This window comes from Pan paniscus, chromosome 10 (assembly GCF_029289425.2).
Source record: "Pan paniscus chromosome 10, NHGRI_mPanPan1-v2.0_pri, whole genome shotgun sequence".
NCBI classification, from domain to species: Eukaryota; Metazoa; Chordata; class Mammalia; order Primates; family Hominidae; genus Pan; species Pan paniscus.
In genome coordinates this window covers 42,377,487-42,398,030 of record NC_073259.2, presented here as the reverse complement: position 1 = coordinate 42,398,030, position 20,544 = coordinate 42,377,487, and the positions used below count along the sequence as shown (strand labels likewise).

At 48.7% G+C, this 20,544-nt stretch overlaps 2 protein-coding genes across 7 annotated transcripts in view; one reads left to right on the top strand and one right to left on the bottom strand.

The window, feature by feature from the left end:
• The window catches only part of SCN8A (sodium voltage-gated channel alpha subunit 8), a 218,864-nt gene extending 206,460 nt beyond the window's left edge, over window positions 1-12,404 (top strand). For all 6 annotated transcript variants that reach the window (XM_055095641.2, XM_055095640.1, XM_055095643.2 and 3 more), the window contains one exon: window positions 8,905-12,404. In XM_055095641.2, coding sequence (XP_054951616.1) covers window positions 8,905-10,052 — 1,148 coding nt within the window. In that variant the 3' untranslated portion in view covers window positions 10,053-12,404. The remainder of the gene's footprint in view (window positions 1-8,904) is intronic.
• A 947-nt stretch (window positions 12,405-13,351) lies between these two features.
• On the bottom strand, window positions 13,352-20,542 carry TMDD1 (transmembrane and death domain 1). The gene has a single exon (XM_055095644.2). The coding sequence runs from the start codon at window positions 17,755-17,757 to the stop codon at window positions 16,570-16,572; it is 1,188 nt and encodes a 395-aa protein (XP_054951619.1). The 5' UTR covers window positions 17,758-20,542; the 3' UTR covers window positions 13,352-16,569.
• Window positions 20,543-20,544: the final 2 nt, after the last annotated feature.

The following is a 20,544-nucleotide window of genomic DNA, read 5'->3' as shown; positions in this document are numbered from 1 at the left end:
TTCTTAACAAAATAAGGAGGAAATACTCATGACAATAGTCTTCATTTCTGCAACTGGTCACGTGGTCGTAGCTGGTATTGATGACTACCTTCTACTACTCATTCTATATTCACTTTGCCTTCAGCAAGCACCACGGCTGGTTGTGGTTATTCACCTGGTGGAGTGACCCAAATCTTCATTCCTAAAGGGTTTGGGGCATTTGTAGTCCTACCTGGATTGGGCTGTTGTAGTTTCCCATTGACCTTAATCACAGGGCATGCTAATACTAAGAGACGCCCTAAGGGATCTCCTGTATTCCATGCATACTCTTCCATACCTCCATTGTGGAGAAGTAGACTGATTTCATCTTGATAGTCTGGGTCAGTCACCCCAGCCAACACTATAACTCCCATCTTAGACTGTTGACTCAGAGATAGCCCAAAGTGGCTAGGTGGCCATCTTAACTTCAGGTTTAATGGAATCATTGTTGTGTCTCCTAGTGACAGCATTCCTCCCTCTGGAACTAAGACCTTTAGGCCAGCAGAACATAATGTCGCAGGAACAGGAGGCAAAAATTTTGCTAGCCGGTCACTAGGGGTGATGGGGAGTGGTGCCACTTCCATTTCCACCCCTTGATTCCTGGACCCATGAATCCTGGCTATGGGAGAAACAGTACCATATATTGGACACTGATTCAAAGCATACATGGCCTTCTGGAGAACTTTGCCCCAGCCCTGCAAAGTATTGTTACCTAGTTGGCATTGTAATCATGACTTCAAAAGGCCATTCCACCATGCTATCAATCCAGCTGCTTCAAGATGATGAGGAACATGGTAACACCAGTGAATTCCATGAGCATGAACCCACTGCCGCACTTCCTTAGCTGTAAAGTGAGTGCCTTGGTCAGAAGCAATGCTGTGTGGAATACCATGATGGTGGGTAATGCATTCCGTGAGTCCACAGATGGTAGTCTTGGCAGAAGCATTGCATGCAGGATAAGCAAACCCATACCCAGAGTAAGTGTCTGTTCTGGTGAGGACAAACCGCTGCCCTTTCCATGATGGAAGAGGTCCGATATAAGCAGCCTACCACCAAGTAGCTGGCTGATCACCCCGAGGAATGGTGTCATATTGAGGGCTCAGTGTTGGTCTCTGCTACTGGCAAATTGGACACTCAGCAGTGGCCACAACCAGGTCAGCCTTGATGAGTGGGAGTCCATGTTGGTGAGCCCATGCGTAACCTCCATCCCTGCCACTATGGTCACTTTGTTCATGGGCCCATTGGGCAATGACAGGGGTGCCTGGGGAAAGAGGCTGAGTGGTGTCCACAGAATGAGTCATCCTATCCACCTGATTATTAAAAGCCTCCTCTGCTGAGGTCACCCTTTGGTAAGCATTCATGTGGGACACAAATATCTTCACAGTTTTTGACCACTCAGAGAGGTCCATCCACATACCTCTTCCCCAAATTTGTCACCAATCATGCTTCTTTGAAGTCCCTGACCATCCAGCCAAACCATTTGCTACAGCCCATGAATCAGTATATAATCAAACATCTGGCCATTTCTCCTTCCATGCAAAGTGCACAGCCAGGTGCACTGCTCGAAGTTCTGCCCACTGGGAAGATTTCCCTTCAGTGCTCTCCTTCAGGGATGTCCTAGAAAGGGGCTATAGTGCTGCAGCTGTCCACTTTTGGGTGGTGCCTGCATTTCGTGCAGAACCATCTGTAAACTAGGCCCTAGTCTTCTCTTCTTCTGTCAGTTGATCATAGGGAACTCCCCATGAGGCCATCTCTGCAGGCTCCGGGAGAGAAGGTAGGGTGGCAGCAGTGGGGACCATAGGCATTTGAGCTACTTCCTCTTGTAACTTACTTGTGCCTTTAGGACCTGCTCGAGCCCAATCAGGTGCATACCATTTCCATTTGATGATGGAATGCTGCTGTGCGCACCCAACTTCATGGCTAGATGGGTCAGAGAGCACCTAGTTCATGAGAGGCGGTTCAGGCCACATGGTAACTGGGTGACCCATGGTCAAACGTTCAGTTTCCACCAAAGCCCAGTAACAGGCCAAGAGCCGTCCCTCAAAAGGCGAGTAGTTATCTGCAGAAGATGGCAGGGCCTTGCTCCAAAATCTTACGGACCTCCTCTGTGATTCACCTATGGGGGCCTACCAAAGGCTCTAAACAGCATCCCTATCTGCCACTGATACCTCAAGCACCATTGGATCTGCTGGGTCATATAGCCCAAGTGGCAGAGCAGCTTGCACAGCAGCCTGGACCTATTGCAGAGCCTTCTCCTGTTCTAAACCCCACTCAAAACTGGCAGCCTTTCAGGTGACTCAATAAATGGGCCAGAGTAACATACTCAAATGAGGAATGTGTTGCCCCCAAAATCCAAATAGGCCCACTAGGCGTTGTGACTCTTTCTTGGTTGTAGGAGAGGCCAAATGCAACAACTTATCCTTCACCTTAGAAGGAATATCTTGACAGGCCCCTCAGCACTGGGCCCCTAGAAATTTCACTGAGGTAGAAGGTCCCTGAATTTTAGTCTGATTTATTTCCCATCCCCTGGCACGCAAATGTCTCACCAGTAAGTCCAGTGTGTTTGCTACTTCTCGCTCACTGGGTCCAGTCAGCATAATGTCATCAACGTAATGGACCATCATATCTTGTGGAAGGGAAAAGCGATCAAGATCTCTGCGAGCAAGATTATGACACAAAGCCAGGGAGTTTATATACCCCTGAGGTAGGACAGTAAAGATATATTGCTGGCCTTGCCAGCTGAAGGCAAATTGCTTCTGGTGGACCTTATGGACAGGAATGGAGAAAAAGGCATTTGCCAAATCCGTAGCTGCATATCAGATACCAGGAGATGTGTTAATTTGCTCAAGCAATGAAACCGCATCTGGTACAGCAGCTGCAGTTGGAGTCGTCACCACTTGGTTCAGCTTATGATAATCCACTGTCGTTCTCCAAGATCTATCTGACTTCTGCACAGGCCAAATAGGAAAGTTGAATGGGGATGTGGTGGGAATCACCACCCCTGCATCTTTCAAGTCCTTGATGGTGGCACTAATCTCCACAGTCCCTCCAGGGATGCAGTATTGTTTTTGATTTACTGTTTTTCTAGGTAGAAGCAGCTCTAATGGCTTCCATTTGGCCTTTCCCACCATAATAGGCCTCACACTACCAGTCAGCCAGTATGGGGATTCTGCCAGCTACTAAGTATGTCTGTGTCAATTACACATTCTGGCACTGGGAAAATGACCACAGGATGAATCCGGGACCCACTGTAAGTCAGACCTGAGCTGAAACTTCATTAATTACCTGACCTCCATAAGCCCTTACTCTAACTGGAGGACCACAGTGATGTTTTGGGTCCCCTGGAATCATCGTCGCTCAGAGCCAGTGTCCAGTGTCCAGTAGTCCCCGAAAGGGGACCAGTTACCCTGGTAAAAGACCGGAGGTCTCCTTGGGGAAGCATGGGAGAAAGATTAGCAGTATAAATTGTCAGTAGTGTAGTGGGGTCCTTTTTCAAAGGGACCAGGCCTCCCTTTTATTCAAGGGGAATATTATTCTGGGTCTGTACACTGGTTCAAGTCTGGAAATTGGTTGAGGGGGCATGATTCTCTATTTTTATAATTCAGATTAGCCTTTTGTCCACTTGACCTGGAAGTTTTCTGCTTACACAAATCAAGAAAGAATGTAGTAGGCTTCCTATCAATTTCACTTCTAGGAACACCATGATTAATTAGCCAATGCCAGAGCTCTACACTAGTCAGACTATTCTGAATGCTGCTTTGCCTCTGCTATCCATTATGGTAGCTACGCCCACCTTGCCTTTGACAGTTGAGTGCCCCCACTCAGCCCCTGCCACCTTGGGATCCAATTATTCCCATTGCATTTAAATTATCCAGTTAAGTGACTGCAGTTCCCACTGTAAGATTTGGCATACAGGGAAGAGCAATCACAGAGCTCTTCAAGGATGCAGGTGCTCCCCTCACAAATCTGTTTTGCAAGCTATTAAGGGTATGTCTTCTGGACCCTACCAGTTGGGATGAGTAGGTCTACGGTGACTAATCCACTCTAGCATTCCAATCTCCCTAAGCCTTTGGATCCCTTCCTCTACATTAAACCAAGGGAGATCAGGCATTTCCAGCTTACTCACAGTGGGCCATCTTTTGATTCACGTTTCAGCTAACCAAGGAAATAAACTATTAGAACCTTTTTAACTCCCCGAACTGCGATATTAAACACAGAATCCCTGCTTAGTGGGCCCATATCAATAAATTCAACCTGATCCAACTTTATGTTCCTTCCACCATTGTCCTGCAACCTTAATATCCATTCCCATACCTGTTCTCCAGATTTCTGCTTATACAAATTAGAGAACTCCAGCAGGCCAGGCACCATAGCTCATGCTTGTAATCCCAGCACTTTGGGAGGCTGAGGGGGGTGGATCACTTGACGTCAGGAGTTCAAGACCAGCCTGGCCAATATGGTGAAACCCCGTCTCTACTAAAAATACAAAAATTAGCCGGGCATGGTGGCATGCACCTGTAACCCCAGCTACTCCGGAGGCTGAGGCACGAGAATCACTTGAACCCAGGAGGTGGAGGTTGCAGTGAGTGGAGATTGCACCACTGCACTCTAGCCTGGGTGACAGAGCAAGACTCTGTCTCAAAAAAAAAGAAACTCAAGCAGTTCTTTTGGAGTGTAGCTCATCTCATGAGTCACACTCTGAACCTCACTTCTAGAGAGCTGCCATGACTCGAGTCTAGTTACAGGTCTAGAAACAAACAGGGGTGTTGGGGGTGGGTTCAGAAGAGAATCAGCATTGTCTTGCCTCAGGGGAGACCACTGTTGCCTCAAGCATTGCAGGGTTAATCTCAGACAAATGTGGAAAGGCTGGTGGCAGCCTGGGTGGGGGAAGGGATATTGCCACCACTGGGGGTGAGGAGGCTGTTTTCTCTGGCAAAAAAGGCTGTCAGAGTTTACAAGCTCAGTGTCCCCAGCTTCATCAGGGTCCTCCCACACATCCCTATTCCAAGTCGCAGGGTCCCATTCTTTTCCAATCAGTGCCCTCACTTTAACAATAGATACCTAGGGAGGCTACGCATGCACCTTTCCTTGCAGGCCAGCCACTTGCGTGGTAAGAACTTGTGTTGGATTTTCCGCAATTTCAGCCCTTTGTCTACAGGAGATAAGACTCAGGGAAATCTTAGAAGACTCGAGGCTCAGTATGTGCTCTGGAGCTGGGAGTTAGAATCCCTGAGCTCATCCTTTTCTTTCATCACTTTCTCCAGTGAACTTAGGAGAACCAACCAACTTCATTATATTCCTTGGTTCTCCACATATGGTCAAAGGTATTGCGTATAGAGTCACTAAACTCCTTGCCTCTCAAGAACGACGAATCAGGAATATCAAATACCACCTATTTTGCTTAACTCTCTAAACAGTTCACACCAGGGACTATCAGTGTTCTCCATACTATCAGAAGTAGAGTCCTTAGCATTTTTGGGTCTAATCAGATTAAGCAGCCAACTCCAGAAACCCCAAAACCAACTAAAGAAATCTATTCTTAAAATTCTGTTCCTCTAGACCCACTCCTGGTACCAAAATCTGTCAGGGTTTTCTAGAGGGACAGAACTAATAGGATAGATGTGATCTCACATGATCACAAGGTGAAGTCCCACAGCAGGCCATCTGCAAGCTGAGGAGCAAGGAAGCCAGTAGTGGCTCAGTCTGAGTCCCAAATCCTCAAAAGTAGGGAAGCTGACAGTGCAGCCTTTGGTCTGTGGCCAAAGGCCCGAGAGCCCCTGTAAAACCACTGCTGTAAGTCCAAGGGTCCAAAAGCCAAAGAACTTGGAGTCTGATGTTCCAGGGCAGGAAGCATCCAGCACGGGAGGAGATGAAGGCCGGAAGACTCAGCAAGTCAGCTTCTTCCACCTTCTTCTGCTTGCTTTTTCTAGCCGAGCTGGCAGCCGATGAGATGGTGCCCACCCACATTGAGGATGGGTCTTCCTCTGCCAGTCCACAGACTCAAATGTTAATCTCCTCTGGCAACACCCAGAAACAATGCTTTGCATCCTTCATTCCAATCAGGTTGACAATATTAACCATCACAAGGAATTGGGGTAAAACTAGCTCTGAAACCACCTACAGTACCCCTTAAATGGTGTTTCTACTGCCTACATTACTGTCTGCCCCATTTCTCTCCCTTTTTCTATGGGGACAAACACACATTCATCCTTCAAAACCTACCTCAGCCATCATCTTCTCTCTGAAGCCCTACTTGCCCACCATATATGGGCTGCAAGTATCACATATACTTGAATATATATTATATAACCTGACTTCTTTGGTCACTGGTTATGATTTAATTGAGAAGCTGAGAAATCATCATGGCTGGGTCCTGGCTAAGGTAGAGATTTTCTTGAAGGCTCAAATATCCCATGGAATTCTAGCTCCTGAAGAGGCTCCAGGAGGTTACTTGACCCGCTCGCTGAACTTACTGCACTTGTCTTTTCCTGAAAAGCTAAGATTCTTCAAAGGGGATTCTATAGCCTTCTGCAGTTAACTGCCCCAGTATTTATGCATTCTTATGATTGAGAAATGTTTCCTTAAATTAAATCCCTCATGTCAGCTGAAGCTCCCATTGTCTTGTTAGTGCCTGGACGGCAAGAGAAGGTACTGAACGAAGAGAACATGTCAGTGCCTTCCCTTCGGTTGTCATTTCCCAGACTTTTCAACTCCTCTTCCTTCCTTCTGTGGCCCCTCATTTGGGTCCCCTCATTGCTCTGTAGCTTTAAAGAACAAGTGGCCTGGTTGAGGTGAATCCCTGGATGAATATAACTAGAAAAAGGCACTCCGATTTGTACACTTTCACCTTCTGCCTTTATATCCTAATGCCTTGGCATCTTTACCTGCTGATACTGGTTTCTTTTCTTTTTCTCTCTTTTTTTTTTTTTTTAAAGACAGAGTCTCTGCCTGTCGCCCAGGCTGGGGTGTGATCTCAGCTCACTGCAACCTCTGCCTCCCAGGCTCACGCAATTCTCCTGCCTCAGCCTCCGGAGTAGCTCGGGTTACAGGCATGCGCCACGGCGCCCAGCTAATTTTTGTACCTTTTTTTTTTTTTTTTTTTGAGATGGAGTCTCACTCTGTCGCCCAGGCTGGAGTGCAGTGGCGTGATCTCAGCTCACTGCAACCTCTGCCTCCCGGGTTCAAGTGATTCTCATGCCTCAGCCTCCTGAATAGCTGGAATTACACTTGGCTAATTTTTTTGTATTTTTAGTAGAGACTGGGTTTTGCCATGTTGGCCAGGCTGGTCTTGAACTCCTAGCCTCAAGTGATCTGCCCACCTCAGCCTCCCAAAGTGCTGGATTACAGGCATGAGCCATTGCACCCAGCCTGATACTGGTTTCTGATTCACGACTTGCAGCACAAAATCTATCAGCTCAGAGTTGAAAGTCACTCCTGAGAGTCCCTTTAGTTTTCTAGGCTAGTTTGGTAGACTAGGGAGGTAGGGCTATGGGAAACCAAAGATGTTTTTTCAGAGCAAAGAAGAAGATACTTTGAAAATTGCTAGCATTAGAGAATAAGTAAGACATCAAAGTTAAAGGATAATGAGGTTATGAGGTGTAGCCAGGACCTCTCATTTATTGTTTGTAGATATGGAAATTTGATTCCATTGTGGAGAGTATCAGTAACATCTTGGAAAATCATATGTGCACAAATCTGGAAAAAAAACCTAATCATTCTTGAGTAGAAAAACAAGTAAATGAGGACCTATTCATAAAAGGGACTACCACTCAATTGTTAGAATGAGTAATCTAAAATTATTTCAACATGAGGGATCAGTCTCACAATTGTAATGTTAAATCTCAAAAACAAGGTAGAGACCTAAATAGATGGACCTCAGAAGACAAATACAGCCTGGATGTGGCAGTTCACACCTGTAATCCCAGCACTTTGGGAGGTTGAGGAGGGAGGATCGGATTGCTTGAACCCAGGCATTCAAGACCAGCCTGGGCAACATAGCAAGACCCCCATCTCTACAAAATATTTAAAATAAATAAGACAGATACAGTATAATTTCCTAACCATAGTAGGAAATTATATATATATATATATATATATATATGATTCTTACATAGTAAATCTGTAAAGGCACACACTAGAATGATACATACCATCTTCAGCATTGTGGATGCTTCATCTGGGAATGATGAAAGAGGAAGAAAAATTGGTAAAATGCTAGCCTCTATTAAATCTGTGTTCCATTCCAGTTACTCAGGAGGTCTGAGGCAGGAGGATCACTTGAGCCCAGGAGTTCAAGACCAGCCTGGGCAACATAGCAAGACCCCATCTCAAAACAAAAAACAACAACATCAAAAGACAAATGTGTGTGTTAGTTATGTGTGTTAGGCACATAGGTGTCTATTTTATTGTTTACTTTTCTATATGTTTAAAATGTTACTTTTTTTTTTTTTGAGACAAGAATCTTGGTCTTTTGCCAAGGCTGGAGTGCAGTGGCACGATCTCGGCTTACTACAACCTCCACCTACCAGGTTCAAGCGATTCTTGTGCCTCTGCCTCCCAAGTAACTGGAATTACAGATGTGCACCACCACGCCCAGCTAATTTTTTATTTTCAGTAGAGACAGGGTTTCACCATGTTGGCCAGGCTGGTCTCCAACTCCTGGCCTCAAGTAATCCACCTGCCTTGGCCTCCCAAAGTCCTGGGATTACAGGCGTGAGCCCCCATGCCCAGCCAAAATGTCACTTTTTGAGAGTTCAGACTGAATAGTAAGGCACTTATTCTGCAAAGCCCTTTGAACCTAAGGGTTCCACAATGCCAGGTAAAAAAAATAAAGAGAAAGGGTGTCTCCAATCTCAATAACATAACTTCTTCTATTCCTCTTCTTAGGAATGTTCCTGGCAGATATAATTGAGAAATACTTTGTTTCCCCAACCCTATTCCGAGTCATCCGATTGGCCCGTATTGGGCGCATCTTGCGTCTGATCAAAGGTGCCAAAGGGATTCGTACCCTGCTCTTTGCCTTAATGATGTCCTTGCCTGCCCTGTTCAACATCGGCCTTCTGCTCTTCCTGGTCATGTTCATCTTCTCCATTTTTGGGATGTCCAATTTTGCATATGTGAAGCACGAGGCTGGTATCGATGACATGTTCAACTTTGAGACATTTGGCAACAGCATGATCTGCCTGTTTCAAATCACAACCTCAGCTGGTTGGGATGGCCTGCTGCTGCCCATCCTAAACCGCCCCCCTGACTGCAGCCTAGATAAGGAACACCCAGGGAGTGGCTTTAAGGGAGATTGTGGGAACCCCTCAGTGGGCATCTTCTTCTTTGTAAGCTACATCATCATCTCTTTCCTAATTGTCGTGAACATGTACATTGCCATCATCCTGGAGAACTTCAGTGTAGCCACAGAGGAAAGTGCAGACCCTCTGAGTGAGGATGACTTTGAGACCTTCTATGAGATCTGGGAGAAGTTCGACCCCGATGCCACCCAGTTCATTGAGTACTGTAAGCTGGCAGACTTTGCAGATGCCTTGGAGCATCCTCTCCGAGTGCCCAAGCCCAATACCATTGAGCTCATCGCTATGGATCTGCCAATGGTGAGCGGGGATCGCATCCACTGCTTGGACATCCTTTTTGCCTTCACCAAGCGGGTCCTGGGAGATAGTGGGGAGTTGGACATCCTGCGGCAGCAGATGGAAGAGCGGTTCGTGGCATCCAATCCTTCCAAAGTGTCTTACGAGCCAATCACAACCACACTGCGTCGCAAGCAGGAGGAGGTATCTGCAGTGGTCCTGCAGCGTGCCTACCGGGGACATTTGGCAAGGCGGGGCTTCATCTGCAAAAAGACAACTTCTAATAAGCTGGAGAATGGAGGCACACACCGGGAGAAAAAAGAGAGCACCCCATCTACAGCCTCCCTCCCGTCCTATGACAGTGTAACTAAACCTGAAAAGGAGAAACAGCAGCGGGCAGAGGAAGGAAGAAGGGAAAGAGCCAAAAGACAAAAAGAGGTCAGAGAATCCAAGTGTTAGAGGAGAACAAAAATTCAATATTATACAGATCTAAGACTCGCAAGTGAAAGATTGTTTACAAACTTCCTGAATATTATCAATGCAGAACAGCTGTGGAGACTCTAACCTGAAGATCTATACCAAACGTCGTCCGCTTACCACGTAACACAGCTGCATCTTGAGCAGTGACCTGCCAAGGGCAAAGGACCCCGCTCCCTAGACTTACAGATTTTCTAATGCTTGGGCAGGTGGTTACTGCATGTTCCACATCAGTCAATGCAACTTAGGACAAAACTAACCAGATACAGAAACAGAAGAGAGGCTGCCGGGACCAGCATATTTCCGTTGCAGCCAAATGGATTTTATTTTTTCATTTTATTGATTCTCAGAAGCAGAAAGCATCACTTTAAAAGTTCGTTTGTTCATGCAAACTATATTTGCATTCTTACATTAGTTAAGCTAAGCAGCAAAAAGAAAACACACACACACACTCACATTTAGCCCATGTCATTTAATTGTCAGTTTCTTTGACATAAAGCGCATCTTCTCCACATGGGCTTCACGTGGTTTGGAGATGGGTGGGGGAAAACAATCAGGTTTCTTCAGGCTGAGGAGGACTTGCTCAGGCCGATTCCAAACATTGTGCTCGTTCAATGCGTAGAAATGATTTGCATGATGGCATGCCGTGATCAGAAGTCATGCATGAGATCCATACACCACAGGACACTACTAATCTAGTCCCTTGCATTGGGTCAGCCTTTGGACAGGACCCAGCCCTGCACCGTTCACTGTATTTGGAGAAAATGGTAAGAGTTCCATACCGGCTACAATTCTTTGAGTTCTTAAAAGTCCTTCATACACCTTCTGGGTAGGGAAACAACCAACTAATTGACTAACACCACCAACAACAAAAAACAAACCCAATCCAACAAGCAGATGGATCCGTTGCGTGTATATGTTTAACAGACATCTCTAACATACAGCCATTGTTGCACATTTTGCAAGATGAACTATTTAATGCTGCTCTGTGTCCAGTACATGGGGGAGACTTTGATCCCAAATGGCTTGTACTATTTATGTCACTGTAAAACCAAATCCTAGGGCTAAAAAAAAAATTCATTTGTATCTTGCAATATTTATGATGATCGTTTAGCCTTCATACTGGAGAATTGAACTTATTTGGGGTAGAGATAAAAGTGCTTTTCAAAGTAGCACCAGTTATCTCTAGGGGTAATTTGGGGAACTTAAAATGACCTTTCATTGGCAGTTATGGGGTGCTCATTTCATTTCGTATCATGTCCTCTGCATTGTGGCTTTCTCCAGGCATGGGTCGATACCGCGAGGGGTTCAGATATTCTGAACTGACCTCTCTCTTCTGCAGAGGGGTCATCGCATACTCACACACTGCATGGCTCCCCCTGCCTCCATCACATTTCTCCACTGAGCAGGGCTTCCCTTGCCCACAGAGGTGGGTGAGGGTAGCAGCATTGGGGTTACGGCTGTGGTTTCTTTCATTTATTATTAGAATAATAGTCACTGGTGAGACCTGAGGTAGAGATGGAGCCGCCTCTGAACCAAGCCCACTTGGTTTCTTTACTGCACTGGTTTTCATGAGAAAGCAATTTAATATTAATTATTTAGGATGTTCCAGCTTCCCTCAGTGCATTCCCTTGCAGCCAGTTTTGCTATCTGCTTAGCGACCTGCCCATTGTCATTGAAGTGTGGCTTCTGGGGGAGCGTCATATCTTCCATTCCATCTCCTGCTTTAGGAAAGACAGTTTTTAGTCCAGGGGTTTCTCACCTAATGACTGGATTTCAAAGCCAAGATGCTGCAGTTGAACGTGTCAGGAAGTCTATACAAAGAGTGAAAAGAGACTTTAGCATGTGAACCAAATCCAAATAAATTCTTCCTGAACCATACACTAGAGGGGGAAGAAGAACCAACCCATAATCAGACACACCAATCTGCCTTGCAGTAGAAGCACTTTGAAGGTAATTTCACAGTCCACCAGAATAGTTTTGCATAGAACAAACCACAGTAAGTCGGCAAGCAGAGCTTTCTATCTTGTTGGACCACTAGAAACTGTCCAGCTCTCTTAAGCCTGCTTCTGCAGCAGCATCCGTAGAATTTTTGTACTACACCCAATACCAGACTGGGAAGGCCTATCTTTCAGTGACCCTGCTAACTGCTAGGATGAATGTATAGTAACATGTACAGGCTACATTGTAAACAGCACAAAACAGAAGCTGACATGTGTGGTTATTCTTTTTAAGAGAATTATAAATACTGTAATATATAATTTTATTTTATTGGCATGCCTTTTTGTAAATACAAATTATTAACTTATTAAATAGGAAATGGCTTCTGGCTTATGCCATTGTCATGTTTATTTTTATTTTTTATACTTTTCTTTCTTCTTAGAACTTAGATGCTGTCAGCCAATGTACATCCCCAAACCAGACAGACAGACAAAAAATTTTTTATTGCTAATGGTCTTTTCCAAAACAACAAAAAATATATATTTTTGTTCCAATGTGCAATAAATTCTAACCACGTCTATGCAAGATTTGGCTAAACTTAATAATTGTTCTTAGGTCTTGAGATGGGCAACAGAGCTGTAAGATCCCGCCAAGTACACCATGTGCTCATGCTAGTGATGTCATTAAGCTACTAGAGCATAGTGATGAGATTTTTCTGAGATCTAACCGTTTCCCTCCGCTAGCTCCTGACCCCAGCCCAGCAGGCTGTCTCCTCAGTAACACATGGGCCTTGGTATCTGGCACCCATCAGCCAGCCTCATAGGAAAGAAGCCACCTCCGCTGTATTTGAAGTTTCACTTTTTAAAAAAAAAATTTTTCCCACCTTTTTATCCTTCACCCACTGTCCTTCCACCTGCTCACTCACTCACTCTCTCACCCATCCTGCTCCACACTTCTTTGGTAGTAAATGACACCATCACCAGCAGTTTACACCCGCAGTTAACAGGCATTGAACTGAAAGAATCAGTGATGACGTTTTTGTGCATCTTCGCTGAGTGGGTAAGTGGCAACGCTTTGCCAAATATTAACGAAGCCAATCAAAAAGCAGCGCAGCCACAGTATCACTGCACATATATATATAGATATATAAATATAATATAAATATTTATTTTTTGTAGCCAGGTCCTTGGTGCAGTATTTATACTCCACAATCCACCTTTTAAAAAAAGGACAAAAAGCAAAAAGATGTGTGATGCTGTTAATAATTTAAAACGCAGAGCCAAAGCCACTGAGCAGCAGCTGACACGGTTGCTGGTTTGTGTGTGAAAAACATTTTCCCCCTCTTCTTTCCTTAACCTCCCTGTTGCTTAGGATGAGGAGACTCTGTAATTTAAAGCAGAGGACGAGAGGAGGAAGAAACTTCCATGTTAACATGGCCTACTCTCACTCCTTTCTAAACGAGCCACTTTTGGCGTCAGAAGTTGACTGGAGAGAGATAAACAAACTCCCAGTCAAAGCCCCTAAAGCGACAGTGCCCAGAATTCTTTTATTTTTTGCTGCAACCAACGTAAACCTGTAAAAGACCAACAGTGAAGATTAGTGTATTAGTGAATGCATGGAGGCCAATGCTGCCCTAATGAGACGTGATAAAAAGTCCATCACTCCTCTAAGCCAAAAGGAAACAAAATAAAAATGACCCTTTTTACTGTACAAGGGAAGCCTGTCTTGGTGTGTTTGTTGCTTGACTATCCCAATTCTTGAGTCCTGGGAGGGGTCTGGGAATTGGGACCGTAGCACATTTGGGGAAAGGAGGGGAATAGAGGGAAGAGAAATCAAAGGGGCTCTCGCAAAGTTCTGGCTAAGAAGGAGAGATTGGAAGAAAAGCAAGGTCCTGACCCCCCAGATCCCCACTCACCCATTGCATGTGGCATTCCCCACTACTGGCCGGTGCTTAGAGGCCCATAAAACCTCTCTTCACCTAATCCACCTGGCAGAGCCCTCAGAGATGACGTCAGCCAACCCAGCTGGACTGGCCTTACTTCTGCCTTTTTCACCTGTATGTTAAAAAACAAAAACAAAAAAACCCTATCCCTGTGCCCCAAAGCTAGGGCATGTGCGATGCCCAACAGCCTCCACTCTGCAAGCTCATACTGGGCCCTGCCCTCCATCGCCCCAGACAGGCCCACAGACGAGGGCTGGTCTCCTTCACATTTGTGTGGGGGTGGGGGCACGCTTCCTCTTCCTTCTCTCCCTGTCCCCCTTTGGGGACATCCCTCTCTAGGCCTAGGCCATGTCTCCTGGTTCAGGAACACTCTCTCAGGAGGATCTCGAAGTGCCCACTCTAGTCCGCTCCAGTAGCTCCACTCTGGAGCGAGATGGCTGGTAGGTCAGTCCCCATCCTCCTCCCCTCGGCCCCCAGCCTCCAGGCCTGCTGTGGAGGTGAGATCGCCATGGGTCATGACTTTGTGACTTGAGTCCTGGGCATCTTCCGTAATGATGCCTCTTTCTTTTCTCAGATGTTGCCCACAGTTTAGCAAAAAGCTTCGTTCATTTTCAGGTACCCCCCACCCCCTAAAGAATTGGCTGCAACTTGCCAGCCAGGGGGACATCAGGAGAGAAGAGGAAGTCTGGGTTGGGAGGGGCCCAAGTTTTGCAACAGAGTTTCCATTGTTCAGCTCTGTGCTTTCTTGGATTCCCTTTCCAAGATTACCAAGATTTCCTCCATTAAAACTCCTGAGGCACCCCCTGCCCCTGCCCCCCACTGCTGTTTGCTGTACATAGAGGCTAAGTGGGGTGGGGTGGGTGGGTGTGCACATGTGGTGTGTGTGTGTGTGTGTGAAGAATGTACATAGGTAAAGGGGAGTGTGGTCCAGTGGCTCCAGAAAAGGGGCAGAACTGTGTTCTGGCCCTAGCTTGACCGCTGGCTCGCTGTGTGGCCTTGGGCAAGTCACTTAACCTCTCTGTGCCTCAGTTTCCCCATCTGTAAAATGGGGATAATAATACTGACCTACCTCACAGGGGTGTTGTGAGGCTTTAACTAAATGTTTTGTAAAGCGTTTTGAGATACAGAGGCAAAGGCGCTAGGGAAGGGCAAAGTATTATTGGACTTAAGGAAGCTGAAATGGTACCATAAATGCTGCTATTCTGAGAGCCATTTTAAACTGCACTGCTCCAACCACCCCCGCTTCTCATCACCAGGACAGCAGGTCGAGAAAATGTCTTTCCTTTCACTTGCTTCTGGGGTTTGTGATTATTCAAGACAATTTTTTCCCCTTGCTGTATCTCCTCCTTCCCTCACCTCCTCGACTTGTTCCCTGTTCTGTTTATGCGGAAATGGCAGAAATGCTTGAGAAATGAGAATGTGTAAGTGGATTGGAAGTTTATAGTATGAAATTTCAATTTTACTTTGTACTGTACATCTTTTTACTTTAGAATTTGCAATAAAGGGTTACGTCAATCTTGTTTTCAACTCTCCTCTTGGACTGGCCTGTCATTCTGTCATTGCCCTCACACTGAAGCCCAAGGTGGACAAGCACCACCACCTCGCAGGACCCCACTCTGTCCTGTGGCGGGGACAGAAGTCTGCGTAAGGGCTCACCCCGGCTCAGCCCCTTAGCTGGGCAGGCAGTGCCCTAGCCACTCCCAGGTGTGTGGGAAAGGTTTGGGACTCCACTCAGCATGTCAGGAGGCCTTGCCTGGGGGGCGCAGCACCTTGGAGGCGGCGCCCTGCACGTGGGCACACCCCTCTCTAGTGGTGCTGCCTCTGCACACTCCAGCAGAGCCCCAGAGTAGCCCCGAGGGGGAGCTGCACATCTTGCTCTGGTCCCCATCACGTTTTTCAAGCCCCTTATTGCGCACACACCTTTCCTTCGGGAGCTCAGATTTTCAGGTCAGACGGCCGTAGGTTCGAGAACATGACTATGCCACTAACTAGCTGTGGCCGAGTTTCCGCATGTGTGATGGAGACAATACCTTCCTCCTTGAGTTTTGAAGAGTACATCAAATAATGTATGTAACTGGTTAGCATGAGGCCTGGCACACAGTGCTCAATAAGTGGTAACTCTTCGTGGAAGAATAATTGCAAGATAAGAAGGAATCTGCCTGGCGCGGTGGCTCACGCCTGTAATCCCAGCACTCTGGGAGGCCCAGGCAGGCGGATCACTTGAGCCCAGGAGTTGGAGACCAACTTGGCCAACAAGGCGAAACCCCGTCTCTACTAAAAACACAAAAATTAGCGGGGCGTGGCTGTGCACACCTGTAGTCCCAGCTACTCGGGAGGCTGAGGCAGGAGAATCGCTTGAATCCTTGAACCCCGGAGGCGGAGGTTGCAGTGAGCAGAGATCGCACCACTGCCCTCCAGCCTGGGCAACAGAGCGAGGCTTCTTCTTAAAAAAAAAAAAAAAAAAAAAAAAAAGCTAAGCTGACAAGAATTGGGCGGTGCACCTGCCACCCTGGGAGCCTGGTACCTGAGCCCCTCTTCCACCGGCAGTCCCACGGGCTTTGCTGCTCCTTTCCAACGGATTAACAAACTCTCTGCTCTTTCGGTATTTCATAACGTTTATAAACCGTCCAAAGCACCACTGCCCCAAGACTGTGCTCCCATTTTACAGCTGAGGGCAAGGGCACTGTGAGGTGAGGGAGAATCTGGCCCATCTGCAGCCCAGGCCCCCGGGGGCGCGCGCCGCTCTTTAGGAAGGAGCGGCTTTGTTTCCCACCAGCCCTGCACTGTGGCGAGCGGGCCGGGGCTGCCGGGCCACGCCCGGTCGCCGTCGCCGCCGCCGCCAGTGATCCACAGCGTGAGCAGGACGAGCAGCGCCCCGGTGCCCAGCGCCCCCACGAAGCCGGTGAGGAGGCCGAGCGCCAGCGGCCCCGCCCAACCCATGGGGCTCCGCTCGTACAGGGGCTGCGGCAGGCGCTCCACGATCAGCTGCAGGGCGTCCCAGTCCGGCGCGGGGACCGCGGCGCGCCGGGGGCGCGGGGCCGGGGCCGGGGCAAAGGGCACGCGGGTGGCGGCGCCGGGCCGCGGCAGGAAGCGCTGCCCGAACTTGCGCAGCTGCAGCGTCGCCTGCTGGTGGAGGTTCTTGCCCAGCTCCCTGGCCACGTCCGGGCGGCCGCTGCGCCGCAGGGCCCGAGCCAGGCGGTCCCAGGACAGGGACGCGGCCTGGGGGGCCAGCCAGGCCGCCAGCGCCTCCCGGCAGCCGTCGGACACCTCTCCAGGCCCGGCTACCCTGCCCGCCGGGTCCTCGGCAGCCTCTCGCCGCCGCCGCCGGCTCGGAGACCCCGACGTGGTGTTGAGCGGCTCAGGCCGCGCCAGCCGGTCTTCAGAAAGCCGGGACAACTCGGCCTCCACGTCGGGCTCGGGCGCCTCCAGGAGCGACCGGAAATGGCCGCACTCCTCCGGGGTCAGCAGCTCGGCCAGACGGACGGCTGCGTGAGGGCCCATAGCGTCCACGGCCCCCGCCGGAGCCAGCGCCCAAACCCAGAGCGCCAGGACCAAGGCGCCCGCCAGAGTTCGCGCCGCCATCCCTGGCGGGAACCAGGGACCGAGGACTGTGCGGGGACGGGGACGGGGACGGGCTCCGCGCCGGCGATGGGGGAGGGGTTCCGAACGCCCGCGGATTGTGGGAGGGAGGAGGCTCCGAACACTCGGGAAGCCTAGTGGACGAGGGGACTGGGGACAAGGGGGCTGCCAACACCCAGCGACGGAGACGGGGACTCCGACATGGCACTTGTTGGAGGGTTTCATGAAACTCAGGAACTGGGGTAAGAGGGCTTGCAACACCCAGGAAGGGGGTTCTCAGCCCCCCAGGAGGCTAGGATTCTGGGCCTTTACATTGTAGCTCCTGCCCTAGGCCTCCTAATAGCCACTAATACCTCAAACTGAACAAGTTACCAACATCTCTTCTAATTCATGTACTCCCTAACCGTTCCCCTTTATGAAAAGCCCTAGACCCCTTGCTCTCCATTAACTTCGATATTCAATCAATTCCTACATTCTCTTTTTTTATTTTCTTTTGTGCAGATAGGGGTCTTGCTGTGTTGCGCAGGCTGGTCTCCAACTCCAGCCTCCGCCTCTGCCACCACCTCCCAAAGTGCTGTGATGACAGGAATGAGCCACCATGCCTGGCCTCAATTCCTAAATTCTCCTCTTGTCTACCAAATACTAAAGTTTAGTATTTATTAAATGAATCCATCATCCCATTCTCCCACTCCAGTGCAAGTCCAGACCCTCCTCCTCTCTTGCTGGTCCTCCAGCCCCCATCCTTGCCCCCCAACACTGGGGCCCTGCCTACCTGCACTTATTCCATTTCCCCCAAGGAAGCTTGGCTCTGGCTCTCCTTCTGATCGCGGCCTGCACTCCTCCTGCTGTCAGGCGCCTTTGGGAAGCCCTCCCTGACTCCGAGTCACACCCCTTAGTGGTGTCCCCATTAGGGACTCCTCCCATCTGCCCCACAGCACACTGCAGCTCGGACTTTTTACTGTCTCCCCCAACTAGACTGCAAGGTCCATACATTGTCCCCATGGCAACTAGGGCATAATAAGTGTTCAGTAAAGATTTGTTGAGTCAATGTGTGAATTTTTTGTTTTTTTAAGAGACAGGGTCTCCTTCTGCTGCCCAGGCTGGTCTCGGAACTCCTGGGCTCAAGGGATCCTCCTGCCTCAGCCTCCCAAAGCGCAAGGATTACAGGCATGAGCCACAAAGCAGGGCCATTGTGTGAATTCTTAACTTGCAAATCAGTCCTGTCCTCGGCCCCCTAAACTCCCACAAAGGCTTCATCATAGAGCCCCAGCTCCTAACAGGGCATGGAAGGCCCTCCATAGTGAGGTCCCCGCTGACTCCTCCAGCCTCACTCCTCCAATTCCTGCCCTCACTATCTTGTAACACAACAAGACTCGTGGCACAGCACGTAAGATGCAGTTTCCAGCCTCCATACTTTGCCCAGCTATCCCCCTCCCCTCCTGGGTAGGAAGTTTTCCTGACACCCCACCAAGACCACCACAAGTCAGGATCTTTTCTGGGCATTGTTTGTTTGTTTTGTTTTGTTTTTTATCAGAATCTCCCTCTGTCACCCAAGTTGGAGTGCAGCGGCATGATCTCGGCTCACTGCAACCTCTGTCTCCCAGGTCCAAGTGATTCTCGTGCCTCAACCTCCCAAGTAGCTTGGACTACAGGTGTGCACCACCATGCCCAGCTAATTTTTGTATTTTTAGTAGAGACTAGGTTTCACCATGTTGACCAGGCTGGTCTCAAACTCCTGACCTCAAGTGATCCGTCCACCTTGGCCTCCCAAAGTGCTGGGATTACAGACGTGAACCACCGCGCCCCCAGCCATTTCTTGGCATTCTTAAGATAACCTGTGCATCCTCCACCAGGGCACTCATCTGGAAATTAGAGGATTTATTCAAGAAACATCTATTCAATGTCTTGTATGTACCAGATAATTGCACTAGGTGTATGAATATAAAGACTACTTTGATGTGGTCCCCCACCCCCAGCAGCTTTATCCAGTTGTATTTTTAAATGATCAATTTCTGAGCTTTTCCCACCTAGACATGGGCTCCAGGAATAGCAGCTGTGCTTGACCCCTTCTGTATCCTCAGTGCCAGGCCCAATGTCTGCACACAGTAAGGTGCAAAATAGAGGAGTGGGGGCAGGTGGGTCTGGACCTCCAAGGGCTGAGAGGCTTGTGGTAATGGACTCTGGGGCAGTGCCTTAGAGCCCCCACCTCCAGGCACACTCACATTTGTGTCCTCTTTGCTTTGCAGGGTCTCCCTGATGCTCACGCTGCCTCCTGTATGTGTGCAGTGAGCCATAGCAGGGAGCCTGGGTGCACTACTCCCCTGTGCTCTTGCGCATGCTCAGCAATCTTGCCTAGAGTATTCAAGGACCTAGGAGCTGTGGGTCCAAATCTCTCACTGACATCTCTACAGAGCTTTTTCAGCAAGTGTTCCTAGGTTGTTCAGTCTCCCAGTTTACGATGAGCTGTCACAGATAGAATTAGGGGACTGATGGATGGGGGGATGGTAGACAAAGGACACCACGTCACCTGAAACATTGGAACTTGGCCGTCTCCACACCCCGCCCTCTATCCACTTTATCTCCACTGAGAATGGAATACAAGTATAACCCTAGCTCTATTCAATGAAGGCTGCTGCAGGTTCTGGATGGCTCCTCCCTCTCTTCAGCAACCCCCTTCCTCCATGCATTCTTCACTCATTCAACAAACATGTGAGCCCTTCCTTGCCCCCCTATTTTGTGGCTCTGGGGATACAATGAGCCTGCCCCAGTGCTGAATGTCAGAGCTCAGAACGGCAGGAAGGCCCCTTACCCATGGCTTCTTCCCCATAGCCTCAGTGCCCATTCCTGTAGGTACTCACTGTATCACAGTGAGTCACAGGAGTCCTTGCTCCTTGTTACTAAGGGATTAGGAACACCCCGCCCAGGGCACCAGCATACCCAGGTGTCCAGACATCTCCCAGAGGACTCCCACATCCCACTGCCCCCGAGAAATCTTCTGCAAACCACATGTCA